The sequence below is a fragment of the Patagioenas fasciata genome, chromosome 2 (genome assembly GCF_037038585.1).
Source record: "Patagioenas fasciata isolate bPatFas1 chromosome 2, bPatFas1.hap1, whole genome shotgun sequence".
Classification (NCBI taxonomy): Eukaryota; Metazoa; Chordata; class Aves; order Columbiformes; family Columbidae; genus Patagioenas; species Patagioenas fasciata.
Genome location: NC_092521.1, coordinates 5,964,976 through 5,979,568, shown reverse-complemented (window position 1 = coordinate 5,979,568; position 14,593 = coordinate 5,964,976). Strand labels below are relative to the sequence as shown.

The window sequence follows — 14,593 nt, the reverse complement described above, 5'->3', positions numbered from 1 at the left end:
AACAATTACACATTGAACCTGTTCTACACAGGCTATTCAGAATATTCCTCCACTACAATTAGTATATCTTCCATTTCTCATTCTCTACACACTTATCTGTACAATTCATTTAATTGCCGGGTAATTAAAATCCTGCCTGATCAAAGCCACTTTCTTGTCTCCCTTGTTAATACATACGTCTTCTGATCTTTTCTTTCCTTTTATCTTTTTTTTTTTAATTGTCCACAAGCTGAATCATATTTTTCTGAATTTTTATTCAGATGGTATCTTCTGTGCCCATCAAAACTATAGAAATCTATTTCTCTGCAGATTCAGTGATATTTTTCACCAACTGCTTTTCAAGCTGACTTTTTTGTCCTTTCCATCTTCCTTACAATTATCCTCACACCTCTTTTGAAAAGTCTAACCCATTTTCATAATTATTTTGATAGCTTTTCATTCTTCAGTTTGGATGTTCAATTAATCTATTATTCAATTTACTCTAGCAATATATAGTAAATTAAGTACCTTGCAAAACTGTGTAACAATTTATCATCATTATGGTGCTCCTCAATCACCTGTTACGGCTTAACTGAAATATTTTAAACTGTATTTCTATAAAGAAGTAAACTATGCATAGCGTTTGGGGTTGGTTTTTCCTTTGAAAATACAGTGGTTTTCTTAATGAAATATTGAAAACAAAGTCACTCACTGAACTTAAAATGTATTAGGCACATGTGTCTGAATGAAGCTTGAATTGGTTAATTCTTCTGCTACCACAATGTCCTGTTTCTTTTACTCCTTCTCATATCCAGTTAAACATCATTATTTGGTACTTCCTTCTCCGCCAGTATTTCTGCTGTATTGTTGTGGTGAAATCTTAATGGTCTTTAAAAAATATAGACTGAGTTTATTAACAGATCATTTCTATTCAGTGTCCTCTTATGCGAAAAGCTGCCCTACTTCAGCAATTTTTTCCCCTCCTTAAGACCTTGGATTCCCAGAGACCAGTCAGCTCTTGAGTTTGTAAAATTAATCAATCTCAGAGAAAGTGCAGTTCAAAGCAAGCAAGAGGGTATTAAGATGTTTTAAGTAGTGAACACGGAACTCACCTGCCAGATTTACTCAACTTTAAATAACTGATCTAATTCTACTCAGTGTAGTATCTCACAGAGTCACAGAATCCCAGAATGTCAGGGGTTGGAAGGGACCTGGAAAGCTCATCCAGTGCAATCCCCCCATGGAGCAGGAACACCCAGCTGAGGTTCCACAGGAAGGTGTCCAGGCGGGTTTGAATGTCTGCAGAGAAGGAGACTCCACAACCTCCCTGGGCAGCCTGGGCCAGGCTCTGACACCCTCACCATGAACAAGTTTCTTCTCAAATTTAAGTGGAACCTCCTGTGTTCCAGTTTGTACCCATTACCCCTTGTCCTATCATTGGTTGTCACCGAGAAGAGCCTGGCTCCATCCTCCTGACACTCACCCTTTCTATATCTGTAACCATGAATGAGGTCACCCCTCAGTCTCCTCTTCTCCAGCTCCAGAGCCCCAGCTCCCTCAGCCTTTCCTCACACAGGAGATGCTCCACTCCCTTCAGCATCTTTGTTGCCCTGCGCTGGACTCTCTGCAGCAGTTCCCTGTCCTTCTGGAACTGAGGGGCCACAACTGGACACAATATTCCACAATATCTCCGTAGCCTAAACCCAACAGTAAGTCTTCATTCCTTGATCACCTCCAAAACTGAAATACAGGAAGTTTAGATGGGACATTAGGATGAAATTCTTTACAACGAGGGTGGTGAGACAGTAGAACAGGTTGCCAGAAAACCTGTTGTGTTCAATGTCAACACAACACAAGGTCAACCTGTTGTGTTGGATGGGGCTTAGAGCAACATAGCCTAGTGTCCTAGATGTCCATGGCAGAGGGGTTGGTTAGATGATCTTAAAAGGTCTCATTCAACCCAAAACACTCTGTGATTCAGTGCAGTAGCCTGAACTCTTTTTGGAAAGATGGTGGTGCTTATCTTTGAGCCATCAGCATATTTCATCAGTTTATTCCTCCTCCTCCTCCTATCTATTTTCATTTTCCCTAATTTTCAAATCCCTAATGATTCACACTGGCCAAACTGGTCCTAGACAACTCCATTAGTATTTATTATTCCATTATGTCCAAAACCCTTTCTCTACAAACTTTTCCTCTCAGTTTAGAGGAACCAAAGGTTTGGTAAGAATTAGAAACAACAGCCGATTCAAAACATATCACACAATGGCATGTCGTTTTGACATGCGAGAAAATTATTTGTGTGCCAGATGCCCCAGTTTTATCGAGTTTGTCCGTTTTTTCAATGTACTACCCCAGTCCCTTAACACTTCCCCGTAACTAAAGCATGTTGCTTGTTTGACATTGCCAAAATATCCTCCAAAACAGCCTGCACACAAGCTGTTAAGATACAAAAGTGCTCCCACCTCTCTCGCATCTTAAAAATAAAAACGAAAAACATGAAGGTTTTTAAAAATGGATGAGAAAGGTTGGTTACCTAGTAAAATCCATTTACCGCCAGATTGTTCCTCGATTTCGGTCTGCCTACGAATCAGATTGTGTTTCTCTTCTCTTTGAGATTTTCTGGCTAACACTCTTGGTTTCATCTTTCTAATGATAATAATGGCCAGTTTACTGTAATTCTAAAAATAGATATCATTAAAGAATGTTATAGTTTGATAAATTAACAGAATAACGTTCATAAATTTTTTGAAAGGCAGATCTTTAAATACCCTGCTGATCCTTCCATATTTCCCAGATTATACCTATACATTCTACATGTTTCTGTGGAGGGTCTATGAAAGGGTTATTAAAAGAATTCCATTAAAACTATTCTTTGAACAAACATCCAGGACAACCTTGGAATTTCAAATACGCGGGCAGAGCAACATTGTAGGACTGCCCCGACTAAATCAAAACTGTTACCAATGATCACGTCACAGAGATCTGGCTCTTTTTAACTAGGTCCTTGGGGACAACAACCTGCCATGGTGTCAAGACAGCATCCAAAACATGGGCTTATAAATGTATCATTTCCTCATCTGTCCACTGACAAATACTTTAAAATCTTTTCCTCTGTATTCAGGATGTGGTGATTTGACACTGCTGTGATCCCTAAGAGTTAACCACATAAACTGTGGAAAGAAAGAATTAATTAAAGTCTAAGGTCAGTCTGGAAAATGTAAAATGAAATGGGTGAATAGTTTCAGTAATTAAAGATCCATGAAATATATAAACTGTGAAAACTGACCCTGATTTGGTGCTCTCTAAAACATAGAACTAATTAGTAAGATAATTTATTTTAAAGTAATGCTTCCATATGATGTTACATGAAATTTAACCAGACAGACCTTCCAAACAAGCTGCAATGAACCACATGTTCATTAACCACTTCAAAATACTTTTAAATCTACCTCTCCTATTGATTCCAACTCTCTTTGAGGGACAATTTAAAACTACCCTTCAATTTTGAGGTTTTGAGTTTTCTCTAAGTGCTCTATGCCTACGTGATGCAAGTGGACAAGTTTTATTGCAAACCCACAACAAAATGTGTAGCATTCTCTACCTATAAGTAAATAACACTTCGGTTACCAACCATCACTTTTTTAAATGATGATCTGGACAGCACGCAGCAGAAGTGTTGTTAGCTTTCTCTTTAATCATATGTAACAAAAGGTACCCATGATTAATTTAAACATTGCAAACTGCCTTAAAATTCATCTTTATTACAAACAAAGACGTGAAGAACACATGAAATGAGTGAATGAAATAAAAGAACGAATGAAAGCAAAAAGCTATTTCTGGACTTTTCCCATGGTGAAGCTTGACAAATGTAAGTTTCTCAGAACATTACTGTAAATATCATCTCTAGAGTTCATGTGTAATCACTGATTTTCAGTTATACTGTTTCTACAGAGAAAGAAAATTATTTGCCTAATATATTAAAACATTTTGCACTTTTAGGTGTCTACAGTTCTAAATTCCTAAATCAAACTTCTCTAATAAATCCTCACTCTTTAGCATTTAATGATCATCATGAACAAACATCTTTACCTTGTGGTTGCAGGTAGTGAAGAAAGTTAAGCTTATTTCGCTTTATGTAGGAGAATTTAAAGAAAGTTTCTGTGGTGAAATTTGTGTACAGCATGCAAAGTGTTGGGAACCTCTTGTGTAAGAGGTAATTCACATTTTAACGTAGGATAGGGAAACATTGAATGAAATAGAACAAGGGCAAGTGTAGAGTCTTGAATCTGGGCAGGAACAACCCCAGGTTCCAGTGTAAGTTGGGGAAGGACCTATTAGAGAGCAGTGTAGGGGAAAGGGACCTGGGGGTCCTGGGGACAGCAGGGTGAGCATGAGCCAGCACTGGGCCCTTGTGGCCAGGAAGGCCAATGGTACCTGGGGTGGATTAGAAGGGGGTGGTCAGTAGGTCAGAGAGGTTCTCCTGCCCCTCTGCTCTGCCCTGGGGAGACCACACCTGGAATATTGTGTCCAGTTGTGGCCCCTCAGTTCCAGAAGGACAGGGAACTGCTGGAGAGAGTCCAGCGCAGGGCAACAAAGATGCTGAAGGGAGTGGAGCATCTCCCGTGTGAGGAAAGGCTGAGGGAGCTGGGGCTCTGGAGCTGGAGAAGAGGAGACTGAGGGGTGACCTCATTCACGTTTACAGATATAGAAAGGGTGAGTGTCAGGAGGATGGAGCCAGGCTCTTCTCGGTGACAACCAATGATAGGACAAGGGGTAATGGGTTCAAACTGGAACACAAAAGGTTCCACTTAAATTTGAGAAGCAACTTCTTCCTGGTGAGGGTGCCAGAGCCTGGCCCAGGCTGCCCAGGGAGGTTGTGGAGTCTCCTTCTCTGCAGACATTCAAACCCGCCTGGACACCTTCCTGTGGAACCTCAGCTGGGTGTTCCTGTTCCATGGGGGGATCGCACTGGATGAGCTTTCCAGGTCCCTTCCAACCCCTGACATTCTGGGATTCTGGGATTCTGTGAATATCCTGGGTCCAGCCTACTCAACGTTCAATCAACAGCCTATTTTAAACTGAGTCTATTTCAAGTTCAATAAAAACATTCTGTGCACAGCATTTATACCTATGATAACTTTGCTGTGAAATGCAGAAGAGTGGCATCAAACTGATGAGTGCTTGGTCTCGGAATTTCGCTTGCTTGCAAAACGTAGCAACATAAGTCAAACAAAGATTGAAGAAATATTGCACAGCCAGCAACTACAAACGCCTCCACTGGATCATTTTCAAACCTAACCAAAGAACTTGCATGACATACACCTCTGAAGAGCCTTGGTTCTCACTGAACTTCACAAGCTATGTTTCCTTGATTTGATGATATTAATATATTCGCCTTAAAGCCACATCTATTCCTACATTTCATTTGTCGCCCAGCAGTGAAAAGAAAATATGTCATAAATTTTAGAGAACATTGAACTTGGTGGTGTTGAGCAAGATTATGTTTTTCAATTACATGTGATTTAGTAACCTCCCTAATTGACAACTCCGTTTTACAGAGATGTCCTAAATCTTAAAATCAATTTTAACGACATACTAAGAACCCTCACTCTGGCCTTTGACATATTTCCGTTTTTATTATTCCTCACGTTTTAATACTTTTCCCTTCCCCAGCCATTTAATTATATGAAATCACAACCAACACTGTTCACAAAAAGCCATTTTATCCTCTATATGACAAACTTCAGAGCTGACTTCCAACCTTCAGACCAAAACTTCAATGCCACTAATTCCATTCTTTGCCTAGCATTTCATGAAAAAAAAGACAGGATTGTCAAATTTACATGAAAAATTATTTCAATATGCTTTCCTAATTTGAGAAATGTAATATTAACTCTGATATTAATTAAATATGCCAAATTTAAAAGGAATTTTGAAGCGCTGATTCTTTGGATTTGAACAAGAGCCAGTCATTTTTAAAATCAAAACCATGTTAAATATTCATTCATGTTTCAGTGTGAGCGTTTATAATGAAGTAAACCCTTCGATGTAACCATCAATATAGCAAAAGCCTCGGAATACTCATAGAATCAGTTTTATTGCATAACACTAAGGCAAAATTTTCAGGCAATATGTGCACAGATTATATCATAACGATGGCTAGTATTAAAGGATTCACATTAAAATAAAATATATCCTTAACACACAGAAAAGCAAAACTCAAAAAAAGGATGGCTATGACTACAAAGTGTTATAATTAAGAGAAAAAAAAATCTGACACCATAATATTACAGCATTTTGATGCCAATATTTTGATGTCATCTTATAAATGACATCAAAATATTGGCCAAGGCAGGAAGAGAAAAGAAAATCTGCAGACTATTGCCTTATGTCGTTGTTTAACCCCAGCTGGCAATTAGGACCACGCAGCCGCTCACTCATCCTCCCACCCAAAAAGTGAGATGGGGGAGAGAATTGAAAGGGAAGGGAGGAAATACGTGAGTTGAGATGAGAACAGTTTAATAAGATGGCAAGAGAAGATAATATTAATTGCTATTATTATTGATACTTATAGACAGATAGAAGTGATGCACAATGCAATTGCTCTCAAACACTCGTCCCATATAGAATATCCCAGAAATAGCTGAATGGATGACCTGGAAAACACAGCTCCAGCTAAACACCAAGCATGATGCTAATGGGAGGGAATATCTCATTGGCCAGCCTGGATATTAATCTGGATGCTGTCCAGTCTGTGCACTCTCCCAAATTCTATGAGTGTCTGTGGTTGGAAAGTTGAAAAAGTCCTTGGTCTCCTTGGCAAGAGCCAAAACATCCCTGAGTTCTCACATGCTTTTCATATCAACTCAAACACACAGTACAGCTACTGGAAAGAAAGAATTAACTCTGTCCCAAGAACAAGGACTCTTTTCCATGCCAAGTCCAGTGTGTCATCACCTTATTCTCATACTAAATTCTCACACACTGCTAGCTACTAAAAATATTCTAACTACTACGAAGAAAATTAACACGAGCTCAGCAAAACCAGCACACCTTATTAATTATACATATTAAGATTACAGTTCTCTTTTAGTAGAAATGTTAATGGTCAAAGAATTAATTTAGCTTGCACAAGGTTATCTCATTACTGGTACTCAGTGCAGAATAGTACTACTAAAATAGCTGATTCTTATAAAATAGTTAAGGTCAATCACTTCAAAATATCAAGAAAAATAAAAAACGCAGGGAAAACAAAACCTGCATTTGAAACACATAACACTTTACCATGCCTGTAAGTGTTAAATAAGACATAGATTCTGATATTGAAAGACAAATTACACTCCAGCTCCACTTTGTCTAAGTACATGTGTACATGCACACACACACACACTCTAGATTGTCCAGACAGTCCAATAATTCCTTATTACTCCCACCCACCAAAGTGAAAAACAAAACAAAACAACAATCTTTTAATTCCTCCTCCATCCCACACATCAATAAAACCAGAATCTGCTCATATTGCCATAGTTCACTTTCTGGAGGGATTGCAGTAGATTTCCACATGATGACTCCAGGTAGGGATACGTGGTTACAACATTGTGGAACCAATTAGCAAAGACTTAACTACTGAACATTTGAAGTCATGGTTTAATTTTCATTTTTTGGTTTCAGGTAAAATCAGGCCTTTAATCAAAATGTTCTTTTCAATAATCTCCACACTGAGCTACAGTTTCTACATGGACATACTCTTTGTGTTATACAAAATAGATAATCTATGCAATAGTAACTTCATACTGAGAAGATACTAGACATAAAAATAAAGTAGACTTCTGCAAACCACTATTTTATGCCACCAGAACTTTCAAAAAGGACATGTTGTATTTAAGTTGTGGGAAACCAAGTATTTGATATCCCACAGCATCTCCCTTTCCCTGTTTTAAGGAAGATAATTAACATGTAAGCCATAATCAGCCAAGAAATTGTGCTTGAAAAGATTCTGCAGTTGTGAGGCAGAGAATATCACAGAGTTTTGTCTGCTGGTCATACATTCTGAAAACTAAAGTAATTGGGATTCTTTAACTGAATTAAGCAACAACCTGAGGATTTATCAGCTCCATAGGCAATAAGATTTTAAGGTAAATCGGTGTTACGTTCATGTTTTCTAACTCGTGCATCGAAGTATCTACGAATATCACAATTTAGGCAGGAATACCAGCTAGCATCTTATGACTCTAAAAGCTTATTTTACTACAAAAATAGCAGAATTCAGCATTTTAAAAAGGAAAACTAAAAGGAGAAAACCAAGGAAATCACACGCATCTGATATAAACCACTTGTTTCACTGATGAGGACCAAGGTAATCACAGCCAAAACTGGTCATACAAGCAAATGCCACCAAATCCCTGAATCCTCTGAAGAACAGAAGCCAGATAAGCATGATTTAAGAAACAGATGATTTACGACAAACAACTTCACCAGTTTTAACCTTCTCATCTATAAACAAAGTGCTTAGAGGTTTTAATATATGAGTTGAGGATGGTCCACAGGCTTGAAAACAACATAAGCACTTCAAATAGTACACAAATGGGGTCATTTCAGAATGCAGACAATTGTGATGGATCATTGTTCCTTAAAATTGGTCCTTTCTAAGTCATCAAATGAATTAAAATAAGGAGTATATAGCAAAATTTGCCATGGGGGACTTCTTCTGAAACTTGTAACTGACATAAAAGTGTTGGAGATAAAACATCCCATGTTCCAAAGCCTCCGAACAAGCCTGCTAAGAACCTATTAGGACTCTTTGAAATTAAATTACTTCAGTATTTCATCGTTGGAACATCATTCTAAAAGCAGAATTAAGAAAAATTGTTCTTCCCCATTACACAGAATAACAACTTTTTCTGTACCTAAAAAGTTAGTAATGCAAATATGCCACAAAGTATATTACAATTCCATATGACAATATTTTAGAGAAATTCCTTTCAAAACACATACTGTCAGGCAAAGTGAAAATTTAAGTAGCGGCCATCTCCCATACAACATCACTAGGACTGCGAATTACAGAAAGAAGTGCATACTCAGGTTTCATATTTATGCCACTGAACAGTGATACTTAAAATAAAATAGGTATCAATTTATCTTCAGCTAAGTAAAATATCTAAAAGAAAATAAAATTCATACCAAATTCTCCTGTATCGTAGATTATCAGTAAATGAACACATTATCATTCTCATGCTGCTAAAAATCACTTGCCAGTGTATCCTCGAAAAAGATCAATAGATGTTGACACTACTCACCCCACTGGAGAGGAGCCAACTGTAGATGCTCCAGGACCAGTTGATTAAGAACACCCTCCACACTGGCTTCCCCTTCACGCTTCAAGGAAGGGTAAATTGGAATTAAGGAAAATTCTGTTTCGGAGAGAAGACGAGCATGTCACACGTACAACTTTTATTACTGCAAATCAAAACTGCAAGTTAGAGATTCATTAAAGCTTAATGCTACATATTTGGTTTATTAACCCATGAATTGGCTAACAGTGATAATTAGAGCAGTTGGTATCTTCGGAATATAAAAACTTAATTCCACTGAGGAGCGTTAAAATGAAGACGCAAAAGTAAAACGTACCTGAAGTATATTAATGTACATATTGATTAAAAATGCAGAACCTGTAACTATGTGGTGCAGGATCAGAGTTCAAAATGACAACTTAAGAGCAACCTGAAAACAAAAAGGATAAAATTTAATCAGGCAATAAAAACAGAACAAATGTGGGCTAGGAGAGCCTGAATACCAGCTCAATGCCGATTCTGTGGAGATACAGGGATGGTGGACAAGGCAGCGACAGTGATGGTATTGAGGGCAAACATCACACCAGAATCACACAGGCATGGAACCTGGTTCCTGTTCTACTCACCCCTGTTTGAGGAGCTCAGGGCCACGCTCAGACTAAAATGAGAAAAAGTGAGAATCATAGAGAATCATAGAATTATTTTGGTTTGAAGAGATCCCCAAGATCATCGAGGCCAACCATAACCCAACTCTAACACTAAACCATGTCCCTAAGAACCTCATCTATGTGTCTTTTAAAGCCCTCCAGAGATGGTGACCCCATCACTGCCCTGGGCAGCCTGTTCCAGTGCCTGACAATCCTTCCTGTGAGGAAATTTTTCCTAATATCTGATCTGAATCTCCCCTGGCGCAACTTGAGGCCATTTCCTCTCATCCTGTCACTTGTTCCTTGGGAGAAGAGCCCAACCCCCTCCATGCTCCAAGCTCCTTCCAGGCAGTTCAGAGATCAGAAGGTCTCCCCTCAGCTCCTGTTCTCCAGCTGAACCCCCCAGGTCCCTCAGCCGCTCCCATCACACTTGTGCTCCAGCCCCTTCCCCAGCTCCGTTCTCTTCTCTCAACTCGCTCCAGCACCTCAAGGTACAATGTTCTTAGGAAACGTTCTTACTCTAAGGACAGTGAAGCACTGAAACAGCCTGTTGGGAAAAGGAAAATCTCTATTTTTAAAGGGCTTCAAAACAGGTTGCATGATAATAATAATTTCACGTGTTTTGTATCAACAACAACATGTATGTGTAACAGACAGAGCACTGGATTTCTTTTATCTAATTCCCTGACTGCAGACTAGGGATTTGAAGCATCATCTAATATTTGGCCAAAGCTTCATCTGTTGGCTTTGGTACCGTTTTGTACCACAACGAGTCCCTATCTTGGCCAGATTGAAAGAAGTGGAGGTGGAGCAAGGACGGCTCGTTCATGAACACAAAGCATATGAGCTTCTGTGTCCTTACCCTGGAAATCCTCTGGTTAAACTTGTATCGTCTTTACAGCTCAGCTCATGCTTTCCCAGAACAGGAGCACCACACAGAGACAAAATTCAAGAGAGAAACAGGATGCTGAGACTCGAAAACACTCTTGTTCCAACTTTGTAACGAAACAGTCATAGGTGAAGTGCTCTCCCACTATAATTAAGAGTCAAACTCCCAGCAAGATGATCAAGGTTTCAACCAACAATTCCAAAAGTACTGGAACCACCTTCCTCAAAAACAGGTTAAAAAAGAAAGAACCTGAGTTTCTATGAACAGCTCCTAAACAAAACTCAGGCACAGTATCTGACTGTAAAGTATCCGTGTCATTTCAAAGATAATTAACAAGTACTGCAGATAACTAATTTTGACTCCAGGACACAACTTTACAGGCTCTCTAGGAAATTCAAAAGTCTTGGAACCTCAGAGCAAAATGAGATCTAACAACATGCGATTGAGACTCAGGAGCTCAAGAAGATGATAGAAGAGGAAAATCAATATATTTTATAGCATTCTCACTATTTTTTTCTTCATATTCTCATTATGCCCAGGAAAAAAAAAAAAGAAAAAGAAGCTTAAATAGCTTTTTATTTCCTAAAAGCGCTACAGATGAAGAAATCACAAATCCCAAAGAGTCTGAAAGCTGTAAACATCATTAAAGCAAAGCACCTCTTTGGAAAATTGAAGGCAGCAGAATACGACCTTAGAAAATCATCGCTGCTAAAGAATTAAACCCAGGACACCAGCACAACAGAATGATTTCCAGAAACCAAGCTATAGGATAGAGAATACACAATTTGGATTACTTTATAGATATAGCAGATAAATAATTCTGTTATCACATCTTTAATGTAAGGAATATAAGTGAGAGAAAACACTAATAAAAAGGTAGTATTTAAAAGAAGTTTTAAAACAGAGTGGCTGTCATTAACTGTAACGTTAAACTAATTTAACTGTAATGTACTTACAACTGGCTCACTGTGGTGCCTGGAATATTACAAATTTTTACTGCTTAAAGCTCCATGGAAAGCTTAATGTCTCAGATACCATTATAAAATGACTATAAAATAGGTGATTCTCCGTACTTTATCACAGTAAGCGCTATCCAAGCAGGTTCATTTATTCACAAGGAAAATACATTTTGCAGTTTCAAATTCAACACAGCTCCGGATTATTTTGGAAACCAACTACTTCTTAGTTTGGGTGTCAAAAGTATGTATAGCTATACCTCAACTAATTAACAAAAAAGACAGATCTACACTTCTGAAATCGTATGTCCAGTCCAATTCTATTGTTGTAGCACGAAATTATAGAGAAGATGGAACCAGACTCTTCTTGGAGAAACACAGTGATACTAAGAGGGGCAACGGACACAAGTTGCACGACAGGCCATTAAAATCAACCCAAAGAGGTTCCTTCCAACCTACATTATTATTTAATCAACAAAACCTTGCTTTCTTCAGATTACTTTGCAGGAAGACCTGGTAGTACCACAGGAATTCGGTGCAGTGTTCCCACACGTATGGAAAAATAGACTCAGACATCATCAAAATGCCCAACTTGCACAAACCGATTCCAAAAAGTTGCTTTACCTTGCGAAAAAATCCCCAAAATGTGTCGTGTTTTTAACAACTACCCAAATTTTGCCTACGGAGTTCACTAAACATCTACTCCAGCTTAAGCTCTGCTGCCAAACAGGCTCAAAGACAAAAGTAACTAAAGCTGACAAAGAAACTCAGTATAGCTGGTATGGTCTAACCATTCCTAACGCACAAAACACTATAGCATGGAATTTCACATCATTGATTTTTATCTCCTGACTATATATCAGGCAATTATATAGAATTGCTCGCTATCATGCAAATACAAACTGAATAACGCAGCAAACTCATCTTCTTGGAGATGAAAAGCAACCGAAATAGGCAGCAATAAAATGTCAGAGGAAAAAGAGAGAAAAGCTTAACTCAAGAGTTTGCCTGTTTTCTAAGACAAGACTTCAGAAGTCAATGAAATCAAAGCAGTTGGAACACGGGTTGCCAATAAACCCTTTCATTCTTAGCTCACAGCGGAACCTTATAGAGATGGAAGTGTAAGATTCAGAATTTAAAACTCTGTGTGTCAAAGTTAAGTCTGACCTTGTAGAATCTACTTAACCAAACCTATGACTGTTTTGCTGAAATTATGACAATACACCTGCTCTTCCAGAGGAATTAGATTCTTAAATGTGTTTACTGACCTCAGTTCCAACAGTCAAATATTTATTATTAACAACACGTGCACCAGCCAGAACTGAATTGCCTTCCAGTTTCCACCACAACTGCTCACATTTGGCAGTTCAAGCCATTTTCATTTGCACGACCAAATGAATTTCATCTGGGGCCTCAGAGCCAATGAACACACAACCACCAGATGCTGTTTAAAAATAAATAAATAAACCCCAATCCCTAATTTTTCACAGTAGACACTTTTATTTTGCGTTTCTTTAGCAACAGATTGAATATGATATAAACTGTTTCATACTGAAAACTTGAGTGACAATCAAATGAACTAGTTATTTCCCCAAGGAAAACTTTAGTGTTTTATAATATCTTGATTGTCTAATGTGTAGCTGGGTACGCACAATTACAACACAGCATGTTTTCTAAAACCTACTGCTTAAAAATATAATAGAATTTTAAAAATATATTTTATCTTAAAGTTACTCATGCTTTTTCTCTCTGTAGCATTTCACATCTTGCATCCTTCTAAAAAGATTTATTTCCAATAGCGTATTTCTTTGCAAATAAATACAGGTGGAAGTGTGCACACAATCAGAAACAAATCAGCAAATGTTCATAAATAAAAATTATACTTACGAAAAACAAACTTAAATGATTAATGATCACGGCTTACTGATAGCAGTAGCCTTAGTCATATTTTAAGCTTCCTGCTTGATTATCATTGAGGTGTTTTATTATTAAGACTAATTACATGCAGTTATTGGGGTTCTTAAATAATAGTAACTTTTGCAAGCAAATGTTGATGCTAAGAAGCTGCACGGAAATGTAAAGCTCTATCCAACTAAGGAAACCTTTCCTAATGTACAAAAGTTCCACAACATGTGATATTCTCATAATCAAAGATTCTTAATTATGATGTAGACTCAAGATAAAGTCATCAAAAGCTGAGCAGACAAACCAAAAAGGAAATGTCAATAATGGTTATCAGTTGTTTGCTGTCGTGCTCAGACATTATATCAAATGACATGACACAACGTTCTCTCCAATGCATAATAATTTCATAATTCTGATTGGCTACTTAGATGATGAAAGACAAAAACATTCATAAAATTTATGTATCTGAAAAAGATGTCAGTGTTCACAAACCTAATAAATGAGTGGAACGTCACTTAGATGAAATTTAATGAAGAAAAGTTCCAAGTATCATCCTGGAAGGAATCAACAAATCTATAAACGGTAGTTGAGAATAATTATTTTGTTAGTTATACTGGACCACAGAATCCCAGAATGTCAGGGGTTGGAAGGGACCTGGAAAGCTCATCCAGTGCAATCCCCCCATGGAGCAGGAACACCCAGCTGAGGTTCCACAGGAAGGTGTCCAGGCGGGTTTGAATGTCTGCAGAGAAGGAGACTCCACAACCTCCCTGGGCAGCCTGGGCCAGGCTCTGACACCCTCACCAGGAAGAAGTTGCTTCTCAAATTGAAGTGGAACCTCCTGTGTTCCAGTTTGAACCCATTGCCCCTTGTCCTATCACTGGCTGTCACTGAGAAGAGCCTGGCTCCATCCTCCTGACACTC

At 38.3% G+C, this 14,593-nt stretch overlaps 1 protein-coding gene across 5 annotated transcripts in view; it reads right to left on the bottom strand.

Annotated features, from left to right (window-relative positions):
* TRAPPC9 (trafficking protein particle complex subunit 9) overlaps nt 1-14,593 on the bottom strand; it is a 551,813-nt gene that overhangs the window by 256,735 nt on the left and 280,485 nt on the right. For all 5 annotated transcript variants that reach the window (XM_071803771.1, XM_065830982.2, XM_065830984.2 and 2 more), the window contains one exon: nt 9,279-9,369. In XM_071803771.1, the coding sequence (XP_071659872.1) occupies nt 9,279-9,369 (91 nt within the window). The remainder of the gene's footprint in view (nt 1-9,278; nt 9,370-14,593) is intronic.